The sequence below is a fragment of the Trachurus japonicus genome, chromosome 23, assembly GCF_045865225.1.
Source record: "Trachurus japonicus isolate A0001 chromosome 23, Traja_1.0".
NCBI lineage: Eukaryota > Metazoa > Chordata > Actinopteri > Carangiformes > Carangidae > Trachurus > Trachurus japonicus.
In genome coordinates, this window is record NC_140929.1 from 6,982,669 (window position 1) to 7,004,929 (window position 22,261).

The following is a 22,261-nucleotide window of genomic DNA, read 5'->3' on the forward strand; positions in this document are numbered from 1 at the left end:
TGGTGTGATGTTACACTGCCCCTCAGTGGACAAACTCTGGTACTACTTCTCCTCCCCAACCCAACATTTTTAGCTCTTGCATAATTACAAGTCATTTTATATAAGAGATTGTTGTGACGCACGGTACATAGTATAACTACTGATACTAGTACCACCACTACTCCTACTTATACTACTGCTACCAATACTACCACAACTAACGATAATAATGATAATAATTGTGAGAATTAGTTATATTATATAAAATATAAACATATACAGATGGTTTGAGCAATGTTGGTCCTCCTATAAGACATAAAAGATACTAAACGAAAATAATGTATAGAAGAAATATAAGACAATATAAAAGATAAATATTCATATGCATTGTTATGACGGACTCAAAACTGTAATGCAACTAAAAAAGGCAGTGAACAGAAAGGTAAAGTTATAAACACTGTATAATGATAAAAATACATGTTCCTTTCTTTTTATAGGGACACACACTGTCTATCTGCCTGCAGGGAAATCTAAAACAGTACGTGGTTTAACACCGAGGGCGGGAGCTCGTGTACAACTACTACAATACCTACTACACGCACGTACAACTACGCTCCAACACACAACACATGAGGTGACGCGTGTCCGCTCATGCCAGACTTCATGTGCTTATCCGGGTTCTTTTAGGGTAAACAAGCCAGAGCGCTGCACAGACACCGCTTTTTATCTCTTTTATACACATTTGCACCGATTTTCGCCCCAATAAATTAAAAAGTATCATCAAAGTATCCGTGTGCATCTTTTTCCAACTGCAAATGTGCGTATTTATATCCTTAACCCAAGTTAAACTCTTATACAACCATGAAAAGAGTAAGAAGAGGGGCTTATCTCTGTCTAAATTGAGCCCTAACTTCCTTATATTTTAATAAACTTTCGTGAATTATCCGCGCCAACATGTGGGAGCTGTTGTTTCGACCATAAGAGGTCACAATTCTGCAAAATACCCTCACATTTAGCCTACTTTTCACTACATGTTCGCCGTTCACAGTCTAGTCATTTAGGGCAAGCGAAAGCACGCTGCAGAAACGTGACCACGCTGATAAACGCACGGACCAATCAGAGGGCGCAGAGCCGTGTGCGTAATGCTGTGGGCGGAGTCACGACTGAAGGTGCGGCGAGGCGGACGCGCGGCTATTCGTGGACCATTGAGGGGAGAAATCCTGGTGATATAGCCACTCAAAACATCCGCTCCAGACCCAGAGAGACGAGTCGCACGGAACCGAGGAGTTTTTTTCTTCAGAACAGAAACGTTTCAACTCGGGTTTGTTTCGGACGACGACTTAGACAGTAGGTTTATCGCAGTTAGAAATCGTATAATTTACATAACCAGCTTTCCCCCGGTATTCACAGCGGAGAGCAGCCTCGTTGGTCACCAACCTCCTCAAATTACAGGCCAGTTTATCACTCTGTTTAACAGTTATACCTAAATAATGTGTTTTGAGTGTGTGGCCATTAAGAGTTTTTAGTTCAAGCGTATTTATTTATGCATTTTTCACCATTCAGAAAAACAAGTTATACAACAAGCCTTCTGCTGCTCAGCGCTCTGGGTCCTAGCGCCCGCCTGCTCGACTGTCACATTGCTGGAGAGCGCGCTCTGCCTTGTGCCCAAATGGTTCAGCAGCCAGCAGTTTATAAATTCTTCGACATAATGGAAAAGGTTCTGTTAGAACAAGGCTAAACAAACAAATCGGACCACAATATAAACAAAAAAAGGTTGTATGCTATTTGGCATACACGGACTTTTCCTCATCGGATTCCCCCGTGGCCTTGTTTTCACGTGTTTTTTCTGCTTTGACATAACTGTCAGTGAGTCGGGATAAAAAAAAAAGAAGTGGACTGAGCATCAAAAAGACTCTTGACATCATTCAAAAGGAAACCAGAGGACGCGTCCAGTCGAGTAATGGTCATTAATACAATCCACTGGTTCAGGAAGGGCTTGCGGCTCCACGACAACCCGTCGCTCAAGGAATCTCTGCAGGGAGCGGACACCGTCCGCTGCATCTACATCCTCGACCCCTGGTTCGCTGGATCATCCAACGTTGGGATCAACAGGTGGAGGTAAGAAAAAAATGAGTGCAATTATAAAACAACTGAGCACGTGCAAAACAGAGCCAGACAATAAGCTGCACTGTCTGGACAATCAGTACCACACACTAACTAATCCGTGCACATGCAGTATTTATGATCCTCTCATTAGATAAATATGTTTCTGTACAAGTGGTGTGCATGCAACATACATGTAATGCATCATTATGCAATATGCAGTAACCAGACATCACCTGTAATTTCACTGGCATGAAATGAATCTGCAACAATTTGGGTGCAAAATAGTTGAAACATTTGCAGGTTTCAGTTTCTACACTGCGATGTGGATGTTTTCTCTTTGATGTGATAAGAAATTACATAAAGGAGCCATTTGCAGCAGTGTCGCCTCGTGCTGTAGACTGTTTTCTTCATTTTCTGACACATCAAGTGAAAGTATAGCCTAATCAACCCAGATAAACAAACACTGTCTGGCACCAGTCATTAGTCACTGCTCTCTCTCTCTCTGCACCCTGCTGCATAAACACATGCAAGTTTGCCAAAGTGTTGTGTACTTGTACACAGTTAGTTCTGGCTGTTGACCAACAAGGTGATGCATCAGTCTGCTGCTCCTCCATCAGACTCAGTGTTGTGATGCCTCCTGGTGCAGAGGCAGAGATGCACCTGTGATCACAGACTTCATGTATGTAACAGACAGTCGGGCGCATCGTTGTCAGGCAGGTGCATTCTTGAGATCTCGTGAGTTTTGGTTGTTATGTCACAGGAGGAAAATCTGATCTTTGCGATTACGACCTGTTCTTGAAAATCCACTCCAACTTTAACTTATAACTCCAGATGAGCCTGTGAATATTCACATTTGCGTTTTATTTAAATTTCCTTGAGATATACAGTAACTCCAGATGTGGAGCCACTCTTCAATGACCTGAATTCTTATTCTCACATCACATCAATATTGATAATGTTGCCCTGGTTACTATAATGTATGCTGTAAGCCCTCTAATCCCACTGTACTGTCCCTCCATTACATCCTTCAGATGTCGTTGTGTGTGTGTATAATCTTTACCCAGTCATCATCATCATCGGGAGCAGCAGGAAACATCCATTATATCTTCAGATGCATCATTAAAATCAGACTAAATAAATAAAGCGGCGCTGACTTCACATGTAATTTATGACATCGCTTTTCCTTCCCCACAAAAAGCGAGTTATAAGACCTCAAATTGGTAAACAGTATTTTGGCGTGTTGACCCTTACCTCACCAGAAATTACAGTCTAGTCTCTGCTAGACTGTAATTATTGTCAAACTGGATCCCAGTGCATATTTTTTATGACATAAAGTGTTTTTTTTTTCCTATTGTAAAATGTTTTATGGCTGCACCGAACTCTTTGATAGGCTATAAGTTCTCCAGCTTGGTACAGATCCATGCAGGTTTAGTTTAAGTGACTCAGATCATTAGGTAATTCTTCCATAGGGATTAGAGAGGTGGCAGAGTAGACAGTGGACGTGTCTGTGTTGAACAGGCTTGAATGCATCAGTTACCGAGAATGTTTTACATAACTAGATTTTCTTGAACTCTTTTTTTTTTAATTTACAATTTAGTTTTACAACATACAACAGGGACATTACATACACATACACACACAACACAAAGATATTCACCAGGAATTACAGACTATTACATATTCAGTGTACTTAGAGAGTCTTAGAGGGTTGAATTTCTTGATTTTGCGTGCGTGTGTGTGTGAGACAAGTCTGGTGATACTAATAAGTCGTATATGAAGCTTTACAGCCTCATGTGACAGAGATAAGAGCAAAGACCGTTAAAGTTAGTCGACCGTTTGCCAACCTGTTACCCACTGCCTTCCTCCTCCTCCTCCCTAACCTTCATCCTCAAACCGTGGCCGGCCAGCTGACAGTCTTTCTTAACCTTCACTATTACGTGGAAACTTTCCCTTTAGTCAAAACAAGCAGCTGCCATCCTCCCATTTCTTTATTTCAACACAGCTTGCTCCCTGACCCAGACGTTTTTCTCAGCACCGTCTCCGTCTGTAGTCACCGGGCTCCCGTGTGGAAACTGTGTGGTTTATTCCAGTGCAGCTGGATTCCCCCGCGCTGGATGTTTTGTGTTTCCTTCTCCCGCCGCGCGCGCTCTGGTTTGTACTGTGGTGCCCATGATGCCGTCACAGCAGCAGCAGCAGCAGCAGCAGCAGTAAAGGCGTGCCTGTTATGGAGCATCCATGTTATGCTTCCACAGTTATATAACAGCTGACGCAGAGCTCACACATAGATCACGCAGTGTGACCTGATTCATTTATTTCATATTATCTGCACATATCAGACATTTAAATGATATTGTTGAGGATAAAAAACACACATAGAGGATTAAAACCAAAGTAAAATGAAGGTTTTTCAATGCATTTAATGACATTTTTAACTGAGTTGAGATTTATTGCTGTTAAATATGTGACATTTCCTCCTGATTTGCATCTGAGGAGTTTGTTGTTCTGCAGAATCCGTCGCTCAAGAGCAGAAAAAGTCACAGTCAGAACATGATATGCTAATGCAATAAGAGGATTGTGCAGCCTGCGGCTCGTCTAAGCAGCAGCAGTGTGTTCCTGTACAGGTTCTTCCTCTCCTCATTAGAATTTGTCCGTCTGGTTTTGCTGTTGGTGAGCCGATTCCCCGCTGCGTCCTTGAGGTCCTGCCGGTGACCGAGGCGAGGCGGGTGGGTCAATGGCTGCCACACAGGACGATGACATAATGACAGTATATTCCACGCGTGGCAGAAGTAGGTCAGTGTGTTAGTCGTAAAAAAACTCCCCTCCTCTCCTCTCTTCTCGTCTGTTTGACCTACTTTTGTTGCTGCAGCGGCGGCTGCTGAGACCCCGGCTATCTGTGGCCAGCAGCACAAACTGTGAGCAGCACTAATCCTGACCAAACCGCCACCGCTGCCTCCATCTGATATAAATTTCAGCCGTTTTTATATACTGGGTGGGCCGTGTGATCATGAAAGACTTCTTTTTTCTTTTTTGCTACTGCTTCTTATTTACTGGGAGTTTATGAGGAGGTAATTATAGTGTTGATTTGTGTTTATAACAAGTAGGAGGGAAAGTAGTGAGCGTCGTCTCGCTACTTTTCTCTGCAGTTAACCCAGTTAGACTTTGTGTATTGTCTGAACTCCACAGATGAATGTAGATTAAGTCCCCCCTCTACCTCCCCTCCCTCCCTCTCTTTCCCTCTGCTTTTCTTCTGGGGGTCACATGGTCTGGGTCTGGCTTTGCCTCGGCCTCGGCACACAGACCTGACCTCGAACTCAATCCCCGGCCGGTCCGGTGGGATAAATCTTTGCTGCTGCTGCTCAGTGGTCAGATCAGATAAGAGACGAGGGGCTGGAACCGCTTCCAGATGTGAACGAGTACAAGTCAGTGTGTTAGAAAGAAAGTGGAGCAGGAAACAAAACGTTGCTTCATTCTGTTAAAAGACAATCAACCACTTCCTATTCCTAAAAAAAAAGGGAAATCACCACTGGAAACTGATAATTCACCAAAGTGGAACTTTGTTATAATGATATACATACAGCATGTTACTAAAGTTACATTCACACACACAGACAAAAAGGTTTGTTGTGTTTTACAATAATTAGATTTTCCAGTTATTGCCATATTGTGCTATTTATCAATATAACAAAGATGTTAGTGATAGTACTGTAGGTCAGGGCTCGATCAATGAAGCTCAGTGTAGATACAGAGCATCGGCAGAAATGTAGGTCAGGACATGATTCAGAAACGCAGAAGACACAAATCATGAAACACAAATTTCAGTGTCCTATTAAGGCTGTATTCATGTATTGAAGGCTGCATTAATCAGAATATCATAAAAATTGCAATATCTAAACTGCAGAAGCTGCTTTTTTTATCGAAACATAAAGAAAAATACCTGTTTGGTGCAAAATACAAAAAATGTCACCATCATCATCATCATGTTGATATAATTTTGTGTGAAAATGAAAATGCAAATTAACATTCCCACTATAATCATGACTCATCACAATATCTGGCAGGTTTTTACAGTAATAGCTGTTTTTGTTTGTTTGTTTTTTTGCATATTATTTGAACCACAATGATTTAATAATGAAAATTGAAGAGATTCTTACATTTTTGTTATAGATTGATAGATTTGAATAGATTTCATAGACACCATGATATATTGTCATCAGGGTTTAATACCTCGCTGTAAGGCGGTAATTACAACCATACAGACCTGACGTTGCACTTAAATCTGCAGTTTTCTCCTTGGAGACGCAGCATCATGGAAACGCTGGGCTGGGCAGGATTAAACTGGTTATCAGTGTCGCTGCAGACGAGTGCGGAGGAGTGAGGTTTATATTGTTAGTTGAACCTTTCACTTCTATTTAGAGCATGAAAATAGCTTCAGGCCTGACGCTGCACTTTCCTGCTCCCACCACCAGCACCATCATCATCATCATCATTGTTGTCCTGTTGTGTTGTAGTGTTGTTGTACTTGAGCTCTGATCTGATCTCGTTGCGGATCGTTTAGTGGAGCCCAGAGAAAACTGACGCCCCGCAGGAAAAATCTGTGTGGGAGGGTTTAAGAGATAATGAGGGGTGAATGTTGCAGCAGGTTATTTGTCATCAGGAGTTATTTTACCTTAATCCTCATAAAAATACTTTAACTATTCTACATGAGTCTGAATCTCTCCTTAGCTGAAGGTGTTTGCAGCAGTGACAGAGATTTTACAGCAGTGAAACTCTGCAGTTTCCATAGTGACTGCTCTTAGTACAGGTTAATATCTCCTAAAGCTGAGAGCTTTTGACACTTAGTGAATGACTCAGCTCACAGTTGATCGATGGACGTGAAATTATTTGACTGGAAACATCCTGTAAAAACTGCAGAGCATCAATGTCTCACAGCAGACATGTCTTAACCTTGAAAACAACTCTGTCTGGTAACGTTCTGTTATTATCTCATAGCGTGGTGAATGTGCAGGTCACAACTTGTCCACCAGAGCGTTTTGGAATTGTTGAATTGTGTATTTGATGAGTTTGATGAGGGAAACCAAGAAATCCCATTAGCCTCCATAGCATAGCTCTGAGCAGCTCATGGCTCTGCTCTGCCGTTCTAAAAATAGCTTGCACCGACTTAAAGGTAACAAAGCTACTCCTAAGACTATAGGGATTATGGCAATGGGCCAATTTGCCAAAATGTTGAACTATCCCTTTAAATACTTCAGTAAACATTTTAAAGAGAAGACTTAAAGGTGTATTTTGTGCAGTTGGTCTCAGACCTGCAGAATAAATAATAACCTCAAACTCTGAGTGATACATCTTTTCTCCACTGCTCTTAAACTCACTGTAAAAAACAAGCAGAGTCACTGAAGACGGTTTCATAACACATGTTGGTGGGTGATGAGTTCAATGTCTGAAGATCAACCTCCTCCCACCTTCTCACAGACTGTCACAGAATCCATTAAAGCCCACGTCTCGCTGCAGAGCTACGGCCTCTGCTCCTCAGGATGAAGTGTTTATACACTGAGGAAACAAACAGGAGGAGAGTTGTTGTGTTTTTTTTGTTTTTTTTACAGTGCACTCACTCACTCACTCACACATTGGTACAAGATGTGATCAGAGCCGGATGGTACAGGAAGCCTCCACCTACGAACTTTGGTACCTATAGCAACAGCACGGGAAGCAGCTTATTACTGCCGCTCTGCCTGGACGAGCGTGTGTGTGTGTGTGTGTGATGTTTACAGTTTGTATTTAAACTTTCTATCGATATTAAGCAATATTAAAGCTTTATGATCCAGATGCAGCAGAAACACAAACACTACTAGGTTGTCGAAGCAATTCGTGTGTGTGTGTGTGTGTGTGTGTTTGTATTTGCTGCCTTTTGTTTACGTTCGCCGACGTCACACACACTCACACACTGATGATTAAACTCCAGTGGATGCAGAGCAGTTGACTCATCCGCCGTCTGCATGATTCAGATGATATTAGAGATGTATCAGAGATAAATAACAAACATCCAACGTGTTTTGCATTTAATCCTCCTGTTGTCCTCCTGGGTCAAGGAAGGAAGGAAGGTAGGAAGGGAAAGTAGGATGGAAGGAAGGACAAAGGGAAAGATGGGAGGAAAGAAGGAAGGGAAAAAGGAAGGAAAGATAGAAGCAGGGAGGGAACAGATTGGGTTAATTGGGCCAAAAAGGAAGGAAGAAGTAAGGACGAAGGGAAAGAAGGGAGGGAAAAAGGATTGTGGAAAGAAGGAAGGGAAAAAGGAAGGGAAAAGATGGAGGGAGGGAACGGATTTGTTCAAGGAAGGAAGAAGGGAAAGAAGGGAGGGAACAGATCAGGTCAATTGGATCAAAAGAGTAAGGAAGAAGAAGTAAGGACGAAGGGGAGAAAGGAAGGAAGGAAGGAAGGAAGGAAGGAAGGAAGGAAGGAAGGAAGGAAGGAAGGAAGGAAGGAAGGAAGGAAGGAAGGAAGGAAGGGAATAAGGATTGTGGAAAGAAGGAGGGGAGAGAAAGGAAAGATGGAGGAAGGGAACAGATTGGGTCAGTTTGACCCAGAAGGACAACAGGACAGGAGGGTTAAGTTCAGCTTCAGCTCGAAACAAAGAAAATGGACGACCAGAGAAAAACACAGTGCGTCTCTGTAACCGCTCGTCTCAGCGCCGTAACCAGGAAGATCCTGTTGAGTCAAAATAAGAAAAAGGAAAAATGACTAAACTTCACTTCACAGCAGGTTTCAGGCTTCAATCTGCAGAAGCTCTGTGAGCGCTGAAGGCTTGGTGAGCTGTCGTCAGGAGGAGATTTTATCCTCAGTTGGACGTCACTGACTTGAAATGAATTCACACAGTTTGAGTTTAATGGAAAACCATGTTATATTATATCATATTTCCCAATATTGAATTATCTGGTGATTATTTGCTGGATTATCTGACAAATCGACATGTCACATGTTGAACGATGTAGGCTACACCTGATGTAGTGATAGAGGGAGAGGGATGCAGCTCCGCCCACACACACAGACACACACGGAGTTAGTGGGACATTATGTCCTGTTTAAGCTCTGATTAGATCCGTTATTCAGTCTACAACTCAAACAAAAGGTAGATTTTCCAGACTGTTTTCAAAATCTTTTGTCAAATTATGGATTAATCTAATCCTTTCTCCTGTTATTTTGGAGTTAATCAATTTCTAAACCTCGTTTTGTGATTTATTTACCCTCTCTCTCCTTCTCTAAATGCAAAACCTGACTTAAAACTCATCTTTATACCACTCCGGGGAGAAATACCCTGCAGTCTATTACAGGAGGCTTTATACTGGGGCCAGTTGAGGTCTGAGGAGGTTAGAGTTACATGTTGAATGTTTTAATATAGACGTGTGCTGTAAAGTTGACGTATGTATGTGTAACACAATACAAACTGTATATTTTCGGTAGTGCAGTGCTACTCTGATGAACCCATTGGACACTGTTGGAGTATACCGTATCTGCTGAGAGCAAGGGATTATGGGAAATTCTGCTTGAGTAAAAATATTTCTGCTCTAAAATAGCTGCAGATAAATTATTCAATTGATGAATTAGGCTGTGTTATAGCTGAAGTTGAAATATTGAATCACAAAAGTAAAGTTTCCGACATTTATGACCATTATTATGGTTTAGTTGAACAATATGATGACGATGATGTTTCTGGGCTATAATATAAAACTGATAAACAGAATTTATTACCTTGGATTTTCTTTATTTTTGCCAGAATATTTTTACTTATTATGAATTACAGCCTCCAGCATGTATATAATGATGAATATAACAACGAAACAGACGTGCAATGCTCATTTTGTTATTTTCAATGACGTAAACTTTATGTTTTGTTTTTTTTTGCTCATTACTGGACCATCATGGACTGCTGCGTCACGAATTGTCAGCTGTTGCCTTCACTGATGTGTGTTTGTTTGCTTTTTTAAAAAATTGTAGTCCAGGATGTCTAGTTCTCGTTTCCCCCCCATCGTTTGTTCTGCCTGTGGCTTTGTTATCTAACCAGCTGTGACACATTTACCAGAAACACGCTGCTTGCACACACTGTGGTGACTCACACGACCGACTGAAAGACACAACACTTGTAGAAATTGATGAAGTCGCTGCGTCATCACCTGCGTCCCATTTGTTAGAGGAGGCAGAATCAAATCTGAGTTTTGATCTCTGTGGAAGAAGCTGCTGCAGGTGAATCTGTAGAAGTAGGTCGACTCTGGAGGACGAGCGTCTCCTTCTCCTGCGTTAACATCTTGGTGTTGAAGTTGTAGGAAAGTGGAGTTGGTCCTGATTAGATTCTGCTGCGTTCATTTGCATATGAAGGAGCTGATTGACCTGGAACCCGCTGCTTTAGTTTCATGTTTTTATCCGGTTTCTCTCGTCAAACTCTGTTTCTCTGTAATGCAGCGTTCTCCTCTGCAGCTGTAGCCTCATGTTGTTGAATATTATACTGTAAATATACTATATATCACCGTTAACGTCGACAACACTTTGTTTCCCTGCTGCAGGTTCTTACTGCAGAGTCTGGAGGACTTGGACTCGAGCCTCCGTAAGCTCAACTCCCGTCTGTTTGTGATTCGAGGCCAACCCACTGATGTGTTTCCCAGACTCTTCAAGGTAAAGTGTTCCTGTCTGAGCACCAGGCTGATTTTAAAACCTTTCCTGTGTCTTTTTTCGAATACTTCCCTACTTGCACTAACTATTTTGAGTATGTAAGTGTTGCCCACCCTCAATAATGGCCACCGTGGCTACGTAGCAGAATATAATATGTAATAGGGCTGCAACTAACGATTATTTTCATTATCGATTAATCTGTTGAGTATTTAAACAATTAATCGATTAGTTGTTTGGTCAATAAAATGTAAATAAATGTTGAAAAATGTCAATCGGTGTTTCTCAAACCACAAGACGACGTCCTCAAATGTCTTGTTTTGTCCACAAACCAAAGAGATATACAGTTTACTGTCATAAAGGCACAAAGAAACCAGAAATATTCACATTTAAGGAGCTGAAATCAGATAATTTTGACTTTTTTTCTTTAAAAAACTACTCAAACCGATTATTTGATTATCAAAATAGTTGACAATTAATTTAATAATCGATTATTGTTCGATCAATCGATGAATTTTTGCAGCTCTGATATGTAAATCAACATACCGGCAGGCGCACTACAGAAGAGACACAGCTCTTGAGTTTCCTCTGTTCTCTTGTGTATATTATTTTATTAAACATCATGTTATTCCTCCTCTGTGTTGCAGGAGTGGAAAATTTCTCGTCTGTCTTATGAGTACGACTCCGAGCCGTTCGGGAAGGAGCGAGATGCAGCGATTAAGAAGCTGGCCTGTGAGGCCGGAGTGGAGGTGACGGTGCGCACCTCGCACACCCTCTATGATCTGGACAAGTGAGTCGACCGACACCGACCGGAACAAACCGGCTGCATCCATCCATCCATCCATCAGGGGAAAAAAAAACATGATAAATGATAAATAACTTTTCTGTTGCCGTCTCCCTGTGCAGGATCATCGAGCTGAACGGCGGTCAGTCCCCTCTCACCTACAAGAGGTTCCAGACGCTCATCAGCCGCATGGACCCCGTCGAGGTTCCCGCCGAGTCCATCACGGCCGACGTCATGGGGAAGTGCACGACGCCGCTGTCCGACGACCACGACGACAAGTTCGGGGTCCCGTCCCTCGAGGAGCTCGGTGAGTGAGGCAAAAAAACAAAAAAAACCCCCACAACTTTAGGTTTCGATTTCCCTTTAAAATTGCACAAAACTCCCAACAGAGAACTTTACAACTGGTTTCCTTGACAACAGGTGGAAGCTTAGTCTCCACGGAAACAGAATGTTACATCAGTAAAGTTTCTTCCACTGCTGTAAAATTATGGAAACATTTTCATCATTCTTAATTAACTTAACCTTAAGTTCAGGTGAAATGAAATTAGATTTTTTATTTCTGAACTTTTTAACTTAAGATTTTACTTGATTTCTTTGTTTGTTTCAATATGATGCCTTTTTTTTTTAATCTACCCACAAGACATCAGGGTGATGAGCTTCCTTGTTTTGATACATACACTACATTATCTAACTTGTACAAGGATTTCTTGAAAAAGACTACATACGTTTGCTCCTTTCTGTCCCTTTCATTCAGTAGTTGCATTACTTCTTGTATTAATTTCTTTTTCTTTTTCTTTTTTAAATGAATGAAACAAATCAATAAACTAAGCATCACTTGACCCACAATGATAATTATTTTTATTTTTTTTATTTAGAAAGATACACACACGTTATATTTAAGCAGAAAACTTAACTTTTTTAAATATAATAATTAATTTTTCTACAAAACATTAAATATGCTGACACAAAATCTCAAATCTGAAATAAAAAGGAGAAGAGAGAAGAATAATCTTATATAATCTTCCTGTCTTTCACAAGATATGAATAAAACAAGGCAAATACAGAAGTGAAATTAAAATGAATATAGCTGCAGGTCAACATCCCTCCAGCCAGTCCCTGCTGCTCAAGTTAAAACATAGAAACATGATTACAGTACATAACAAAGAGATATGTTGTTAAAGATGTTTCTGTGTGTTTCCTCTGCAGGTTTCGACACAGAGGGTTTGTCCTCTGCCGTGTGGCCGGGAGGAGAAACCGAAGCCCTCACGCGACTGGAGAGACATTTGGAGAGAAAGGTCAGAGAGAATCAACTCATTTAAAACAAAACTAGTTCATCTGTCTGTTTCAAAGCTTCTTCCTTGTGAAGTTTCTCTTTAATTTCTTCAGACTGTTTCTACGTCTCTCTCTTGAGTTACTGTACATCTGATCGATCAGCTGACTTTCATTTCACAGTTACATAAGATGAAGTTCTTCTAGATACAGATAGAGTGTACGATATGACAGAAACCTCGTCAGCTGCTGTGACGTAACACTGTAACACTGTAATGCATTTCCATATCTGACACATCTTTTCCGTGTTGCCTTCAGGCGTGGGTCGCCAACTTCGAGCGTCCCAGAATGAACGCCAACTCGCTGCTCGCCAGCCCGACGGGCCTGAGTCCGTACCTGCGCTTCGGCTGCCTCTCCTGTCGCCTCTTCTACTTCAAACTCACCGACCTCTACAGAAAGGTAGGTCATTGAACGCATCATCACAGACATCTGAACAGCTGAAGTGTTTTCTATTCAATTTCTTGTTATTGCTTTTTTAAATGAACATACAAAAGCGCATCTAAACACTTCTCCCTACACCACCTACCCTCATACGAAGTGAGCAGATAAGTAATTAAAACGAAATGAATACAGAACAAGTACAATATCTTTAACAATATAATAAATGATCAAAAAAAGGAAAAAAAAGTAAAGGAAGAAAATGAAGAAAATAAGAATTAATGAATAAAAATAACACAAATGGTGGAAATCAAGTTCAAGACAGACTAATCTAGTTCTTTAGGTTCATTATAGAAGGATATTTGATATTTAGACATGATGATGATCATAATAACTTTGATTTAAAGAACACTTTCCATACACAAAGTGCAGCTCAAAGAAAGAATTAAGACAGAATTGCGCACATATGTTTAACAGTGTACAAATAAGTGCATTCAAATAAATGTTGAAAACTTAAGAGAGAAAAGGACTAAAATAAAACGGAATAAAAACTTGACTTGTGATTTGAGTTCACACGGTCTAAGATCTAAAACAATCAGATATGTATGAAGGTGTTGAACCAAAAGGATCTTTAAAGGGGATTAAAATCAAACAAGATGTCAAGGCAAGTGAGTGACAACAGGAGGGATATCCTCTCTGACTTTGGTCTAAGTTAAAAGTTGAGCTGCTCGAATATGAGTTTCATGTTTCCTAATCTGAACATTGTATTTGAGAAGCAGTGAAGACTTTGGTTGTTATGCAGCTTCAGCCTGAATCTGTCTCTGCTGTTTGTGACCCAGATGTGTCAGTGAGTCTGATTTATCTCAGAAGAGTTTTTTCCGACATGTTTTTGGAAAATTCTGAGTGAAACCCAGTTGAAAGAGGCTCAGACAAGATGCATCATGGGATGGACTCATCTCTCGTCTCATATGATGCTGCTGCCATGAGCAGTTTAAAGACAGTCAGAGAAAATCCTTCTTAAGGTTCAGACCAGTATGGTTATTAATTTACCAGATTCCTTATTAATCCTCTGTCTGTTCAATGTGTCTGTATTTAAAACATGATCACAGCCCTCTGGGTGTTTTGTTATTTATGCCACCGTATAAAGATTGACAGTTTTATAGTGTAATGAGTTAAAACGTCTGCAGCAATGGGTCACTTCCTCCTACAGGTGATATTTTTAGGTATTTTTATCGTCAAATCAGCATGTTTATAGAGTCAAAACATGAAGGAAAAGAGGAAATATCATATCATATATTTCCTCTTTTACCAGAACTGATCACTTTAATCACTAAAATAATAATAACTACAGGTAATAAGTAATTTATGATAAAACTGAATGTAAAATGAGGAACAAATTATTTTATTTTCAAAAGATTTGCTTCTAAAGATGCAGAAGTTTTGACAGTGAGTTTATATAAAACACACAGAGAAAGCACATACTGCCAACTAGTGGTGACTATTGGTATGACATGGCATTGATCAGATGTTTCCACACATTTATCTCAGATTTATTTATGACATTTACTCAGTATTTTCACTCTTAACTTTAAACACACATGTCTCTGTTTGATTTATCCAGCTGTTGATCTCATATTGTATTATCCCCCCCCCCCACCAGGTGAAGAAGAACAGCTCTCCTCCGCTCTCGCTCTACGGTCAGCTGCTGTGGCGCGAGTTCTTCTACACGGCCGCCACCAACAACCCGTGCTTCGACAAGATGGAGAGCAACCCCATCTGCGTGCAGATCCCCTGGGACCGCAACGCCGAGGCGCTGGCCAAGTGGGCGGAGGGACGCACCGGCTTCCCCTGGATCGACGCCATCATGACGCAGCTGAGGCAGGAAGGCTGGATCCACCACCTGGCCCGGCACGCCGTGGCCTGCTTCCTGACCAGAGGAGACCTGTGGATCAGCTGGGAGGAGGGCATGAAGGTACGGCAGCGTCCTCACACACTGGATCATCAGAGGCTTAATGTAAAAAATCTAATTCATATGTTTCTAATCGTCTCTCTGGTTTATCTTCGTCTTCAAAACTTTTTTTTTTATAAATTTTTTCCAAGAACAAAGTTACAGTGACAAACTGACATAACAAAGTAGGCAAAGTAAAAATAAAATGGCAGGACAATAGAAAATGAAAAAGAAAAAGAAAAATTAATAATAACAATGACAGTAATAAATGAATAAATAAATAAAGTACATTATGCAATAATCAAAGATGGTGAGAGAGACATGGGGTAGCATCCATAGTTCATACCAAATCAAATTTCAATACAGAGTAATAATTAGTCTACCAGGTGGGCTGGCAGATTTCCCATATAAATTAAAAATGGTTGCCATATTCTGGCATATATGGTCTTTTCTGCATCCAATAAGTTATTTTCACCAAGCCACATTTTAATTGGAAGGGGAGCGTCAGATTTCATCTTCAAAACATTTTAAAACAGTTTATATTTTCTGTTTCCAGGAGACTTTAAATGTGGTTTTTCATGTTTTTAAGTCACAAGGATCACTTCTGTTTTTAGAAAATGAAATGAAACTGATAGAAGAGGAATGTTTTTATACAGATAAAACAGCAGATTGAACCTTAATTCATGCACACAGGATCACAGCCTCAAAATCAAATAAAACCTTTTAGAGCGGATCAATGTGGGATTTTTGAGGTGAAGTGAAAAATATCTGATAACTGATTAACTGTCTGATATCCGTTTTTCTCACATAAACACCCTTTTTTTGCTTTAATCCCTCAAATATGGTTCCACCTGTGGAGGTTCAACATTTTCTTTAACATTACATAAGAAAAACTACATTTTTCAAACTGGCCTTGGTGCAGCACTGCAGTAAACTCTTGGAAAAGGTCAAAAAAATAAATAAAAAAATACAAAAGCCTAAAATGAATAATGACCAACATCATTAACCAAACATTTTGTTGTTCACCTGCACAAAAACAAGTCTTCACATCAGCTCTTATCGATCAAAACTAATCTTAAAGGAACTAAAAAAGCAGATTCAGTTTTATTGAGAAAAGTCAGATATTGTTTGATATATTGATGGTAAACAACATCTCTGTCCTGCGTGTGCAGGTGTTTGAGGAGCTGCTGCTGGACGCCGACTGGAGCGTGAACGCCGGCAGCTGGATGTGGCTGTCCTGCAGCTCCTTCTTCCAGCAGTTCTTCCACTGCTACTGTCCCGTGGGCTTCGGCCGCCGCACCGACCCCAACGGAGACTACATACGGTGAGTTCATCTGACCCGACCGCCACACGACGTCCTGCAGGTGCTCGCTGTCACCGCTGCTGTTTAATCTGTCTGATGCACGGTGGAGCTGAAAGTCTGATTCATCTTGTTTGGCAAAAGAAAAGATCCAGTTTGGATGATTTATGATTTGAAAACCTTCCAATTAATCTTTTTAAAACACTTTTAAGATAAATATTCTCCACCTTCTCAGACTAATGGAATTATATTTGGTGTATTGGCAGCTTTTTAAAGACACTTAATTCTTCATTTGAAGGTCAGAAACTAATTGGAAACAAAGAACAACACCGGTTATTGTGCCAAGAAACTGTAAAGTTGAATTGCTGCTCATCTCTGAACCTCTCCTCCACCTCCTCCTCTCTCAGGCGCTACCTGCCCATCCTCAGAGGCTTTCCAGCCAAGTACATCTACGACCCCTGGAACGCCCCGGAGAACGTGCAGAAAGCCGCCAAGTGCATCATCGGGGTGCATTACCCAAAGCCCATGGTGAACCACGCCGAGGCCAGCCGCCTCAACATCGAGCGGATGAAACAGATCTACCAGCAGCTCTCCTGCTACAGAGGCCTCGGTAAGGACCAAAAAAAAAAAAAACGTCTTTAGTATTGATCTGGAGGAAGGAAAATGAAATCAGCTTCATTTGATCAGCTTCGTTTTGAAGTCACTCAGGTGCATGAGCTTCAGAAACAGAGCCTCATGACTCTTTAACCTTTTCTCTGGTAGAAATCACAGCTTGGAAAAGTTTCAATGTTTTTATTTTCATGTTTTTTTGCCACTGATACTCATCATTTATAACTGAAATTAGCCAATACTGATCATTTATCAATCAGATTCTGTTTGTTAAAGTTTTCTGGGCTGTTGCACATCAATCAATCAATCAATCAATCAATCAATCAATCAATCAATCAATCAATCAATCAATCAATCAATCAATCAATCAATCAATCAATCAATCAAGTTTATTTCTAAAGCACATTTAAAAACAACCCAAGTTGACCAAAGTGCTGTACAGTTAAAAATGCAGGCATAATACAAAGAATTATTAAAAAGTGATAAAACTAAACAAAAGCAGCAACCAACAAAAGATCGAGAAAATACAACAAAGAGAGATCACGGGGATGTAAAAGCTGAAGAAAAAAGGTTGCTTTTTCTTTTCTTTCTTTTGAGTGTTTTTATATTTTGTCCTATATTTCTATCCTGCATTTTATTCTATTATTTTGTTAAATTTTAATTTTTATAACCCTTTAAAAAAAAACATTTAATCATATTTTATTGTGTTTTTATTTTTATTTTTTTTACTATTGCTATATTTTATTGTAGCTTTTAATCTTCGTGCATTAGTCTCCATGTCATTCTTCTTGTTTCACTTCTTATATACATATATATACTTTCAAATCACAATCAATCAAAATGTAAAGCACTTTGAACGGCATTTATTTGCTTTGCAAGGTGCTATATAAATAAAACTTGATTGATTGATTGAACAAGATGAGTGTTGGCAGTGTTAAACACAGGTGATCAGGGACTAGAAACATTAATTCTGATCTATTATTAATCACATATTTTATAATGAAAAAGCATCAATATTAACCATCAGCCGATCAATTGGGACATATTCAGTCACAGATGTGCAGTTCAGGGGATTATGAGGACTGTAGACGTGCGTTGAAGTAAATCACAGTCGGCTTCGTCCTGGTTTCACTTTCGCTCTGACTCACTGCAGCTCGTCTGTAAAAGCAGAACGAGTCCAGAGTTTCCTATGAAGCGAAAAGACAGTTGCATGAAATCATAAAACTGTCAGAGGAACATAAACTAATAAAAGGTGCTGCTGAGTTTATAACCTGTTATCTGTTTTTTTTCCCTGCGTCGTCCTCAGGCCTTTTGGCTACAGTTCCCTCCACCCCCAACGGGAATGGGAACGGAAACGGCAACGGGAACAACGAGGCGTCGTCGGATGCGATGCAATTTCACGTGGAGACGACACACGACGCTGCAGCTGCATCACGTGAGTCACACAAACACCACCTCCTCCATCCTCCTCCTCCTCTTCCTCCTCCTCTTCCTCCTCCAAATTTGATTTATTAATTCATTTATTTGTCTGTCTCAGGGTATCAGATGCCGGTTCACTCCCAGGGCGGCGACTGGCAGAGCGGAGTCATGATGTACCTGCAGGGAGATCCTCAGAGCAACATGGGCTCACACCACCAGCAGCAGCAGCAGGGTGAGGAGCTGCAGCCGCCACCACACGCTTCACACCATCATCATCATTTCATCTGAGCTGTCACATGATGAAGTGAAGTGTCTGATGATAATCCTTGAATCTCTCCGTTTAGTTTCAGGTTATCCAGGAACCAGCTCCAATATGATGTGTTACTCTCAAGGCGCACAGCAGATTCCTGCCCAGGTCATTCAAAAAGGTGAAAACCAAGACTCAGCTACATCTCTTCTCCTTCTTCTTCCAAAATGATAAATAATTTGGACAATTTAAAAAACATTTGGTGCCATAAAAACATCCTTTACACTGATTAACTGCAATTTGCAGGTTTTCTAATCTAGTGATTGCCCCACTGATTTATTTATTAATTTTATTTATGGGTAAATTGTATTTTCTTTGGGCACTATAGCACTTAAACAACATGAATTGTATTTTTATTTATTTATTCATTTGATTAGGACAATAATACATATTTAATCAACATATCAGCAAAAAGCATCAATAATATAAATATGCCAGAGTTAGCACAGTTGCTAAATTTCATCCGTTGTCCTAACTAAGGCAGGTATCATAAAAACATACAGACTTTACACTATGATAATTAGATAAAACATGTAGAAATCTTCTTCTTCTTCAATGACAGATTGTAAAAGAACATTTTCTAAACCGTGCTGTTTTATTTTGCAGGGCCTGAACATCATCACTCCAACAGTCATACCAGTGGTAAGCGGCACAGCGAGGACTCTGGGAATGGCAAGAGCTCAAAAGTCCAGAGGCAGAGCAGCCACTAGAGAGGTGAGAGGGAACATCCACTAAATATTTCTTATCTAACCTTGGATTGAGGATTTCAAGCTAAAATTGTCCAGCGGATAAAAAAACTAAGAGACACACAACAAGATGTTCCCTCATCAGCTGCATCACGAGGAAACATTAAATAAAATGAAAACTTTGGCTAAAGCAGGATTTTTGCAAGTTATTAATAATTCAGATGTCAGAAAACACATTAAAGCAGGAGCTCATTGCCTCTGCTAATGGAGCCTCCATAAGGGTTTAATGGTCTAAATGCAAAGAGCATTAAATGACTAATGTTCCCCAGATATGATAATGTATGTTTTTTTTTAAAGAATCAAAGTGGGGTATAAAAACCACCACTCCGTTCTCAGCCAGACAGTGATAATGTATGTTTTTGTTTTTATAAAAAGACCAAAACCTACAATGTTTTTGTCCCTGAATTTTTCTCCCACTTAAAAAAAACAATATTTCACTTCCTGGACACTGTTTTCAGCTGTAGATTTTGATCTTCATAGGATTATTGACAATAAAAACATCATATATCACCAGACAGAATGACTTTAGGTGGTTAGGTTACTACGTCTTCAATTTTAAGCAATTTATTCAAGAGTAAAAGTTAATTTATGAAACCTTTAATGGTCTTTATTAGATTTTAATACTCACTACATTGTTGTCCTCTTTCTCTCTGTCCTCACAGACGTTTTCTGAAGACTTGCCGGGACACGCCATGCACACAAAAAATGGACGCTAAAAGACTTACACGTTTTGTTAAAGCACTACAACGTTGCATGATCACACAACTTCAAGAGGAACGTAAAAACCTGTCGGAAAAACAGAAACACACTCACTCACTAAAGTAAGGAAGAAAAAAGAACGAAAAGTCTCTCAACTAATCGGACTATATTATATTATCATGTGGACTGCACGACCATGCCGGTGGCCACGTCACTGGAGACGCTGCCACACTGTGCTTATCTTTGGGTTAATATTGCCGGGACCGACGACGTCCTTTATGTATATAATGAATTTGCTAATTTCGGCTCACATACAACTTGTACATATTTGGATATTGTATGTGTGTTTTTCTCTCTTTGTGTAGCCATAGACCCATTGATATATTTTTGATATGAGAAATAATTGTGGATGGATCTTTCTCTTTTTTTTTTTTTGGAAAAAAATTTTTCAATAAAAATGAAAACATTTATAGACCGTCCGTTCTGGTAAAAAAAAAAAAAAAAAAAGAAACAAACAAAAACAGTGAGAAATCTTGTATCTCTGCAAATAAAGCCTTCTGTTCTCATGTACTCTTACTTCCCGATCCTCTCCTTTTTATGAGCCATTCAGTGTATCTATCAACAGAAGTGTATTGATCATTTCCTAGCTGGCTCGTTTTATTCCGTACCACTGTAGAGGCGATATCAGTTGTGACGTTAACTGTCAACTTGTTGCCCCTTTGTCAATGGTTTTTTTTTTTTGAGAAAAAGGTGACGGGAATGAAGAGTCCTCATATCATGGTGCTCCCCTCCTCTCCTCTCCCCCAACCCTCCCCTAACACAAACCAACCCAAACCAAACCGACCAATCCACTCCTCTCCTTTCTGTGTAACTCCCAATAAATGTACCACTGGAGAGAACTGCTTTGTTTGCTTCTTGTTCCTTCTCAATGTGCTTGTTTGATTAAAACTGGGTTAAGTATACAAATGGTTTCGGTCTATTCTTTGATACATCTCAATAAATAAGAATATCATGGAAAATTTGTCTATGTAAGAAATTCAATTTACTAATTTACTAACTAATACATTATTTAGATGCATTACACACAGAATGAAACATGCCATGTCTTTATTTCATTTCTTTTAACTGTAATGATTATGGCTTTGAAGACTTAAAATTCAGTATCTCAAAAAAATTTAATATTACAAAAGACCAATTTAAAAATCTGGAAATACATCTAGAGTCAAATGTGAAATAAATGTTTATTTACTTTTGCAATACAACACTGTTTTTTTCCCCCATAATTTCTCACATTATTTAGAAAAAAAGCTGTGGTTTCCTGTAAAAGTCCTGCTCAGTGTTGCAAAAATTCATTAAAATTAGAAAAGTATAGAAAAACAATTTTTAAAAATCTATTTCAATGTAATGTTTTCAGAAGAAAGTGTAAACTGTAGGTGGATCAAATATTTAATATTTATCATTCTGTTGTGGTTACACCATTTGACATTTTCAGGGGCATTTCAAATTACATGAATCCAACATGAATGCAAAATGCACAGTATAACAATATTTATTTATTTTCATTTATTTGAAAAAACCAAGCCTTGGTTGGGGCTATTTGACTTGAACTACTGAAACTGACTTCCATGATATTCTAATTTATTGAGATGTATCTGTAATTGGAGTGTGTTTAACCTTTGGGTGAGGGTTTTTTTTTAATTAAATGTGATGGATGGAGAAGGAGCCGACTGATCAGGAAGGTCTCGATTTACCAGTCGATCTTTGTTCTGAATATTGACTGAAATCCATCACATCAGAATAAAACCAATCAATGTGGATCAGACGTCCGGTTATGGTCGTTTCCTGTTTGTCAAACTAGGAGGAACCTCTGGGATAGACAGAGGAAACTTCTCAGGAACCCCGAGGAGAACCTGGAAAGATGCCGGAAAACCCTGGTCGGCCTTGTCCGACCCCCCAAAAAAAGGAAGAAACTGAACCAGTGTGAGGTTTTTTACAATGAAGA

At 39.8% G+C, this 22,261-nt stretch overlaps 1 protein-coding gene across 1 annotated transcript; it reads left to right on the forward strand.

The window, feature by feature from the left end:
• Window positions 1–1,140: 1,140 nt before the first annotated feature.
• LOC146962427 (cryptochrome-1-like) lies at window positions 1,141–20,688 on the forward strand. Its single transcript, XM_085769610.1, has 14 exons — window positions 1,141–2,097; window positions 10,638–10,746; window positions 11,388–11,530; window positions 11,647–11,831; window positions 12,731–12,819; window positions 13,112–13,252; window positions 14,892–15,203; window positions 16,352–16,503; window positions 16,887–17,089; window positions 18,395–18,523; window positions 18,626–18,739; window positions 18,852–18,935; window positions 19,421–19,528; window positions 20,223–20,688. The coding sequence occupies exons 1-13, from the start codon at window positions 1,940–1,942 to the stop codon at window positions 19,522–19,524; spliced, it is 1,923 nt and encodes a 640-aa protein (XP_085625736.1). The 5' UTR covers window positions 1,141–1,939; the 3' UTR covers window positions 19,525–19,528; window positions 20,223–20,688.
• The last annotated feature ends 1,573 nt before the right edge of the window (window positions 20,689–22,261 follow it).

Bases quoted from the DNA above. Each gene is read 5' to 3' on its own strand.
- LOC146962427 (XM_085769610.1), top strand. From the start codon at position 1,940: ATGGTCATTAATACAATCCACTGGTTCAGGAAGGGCTTGCGGCTCCAC. The intron at 12,820-13,111 runs GTCAGAGAGAAT...TGTTGCCTTCAG, and splicing joins AGAGACATTTGGAGAGAAAG to GCGTGGGTCGCCAACTTCGA. The intron at 18,740-18,851 runs GTGAGGAGCTGC...CTCTCCGTTTAG, and splicing joins CCACCAGCAGCAGCAGCAGG to TTTCAGGTTATCCAGGAACC.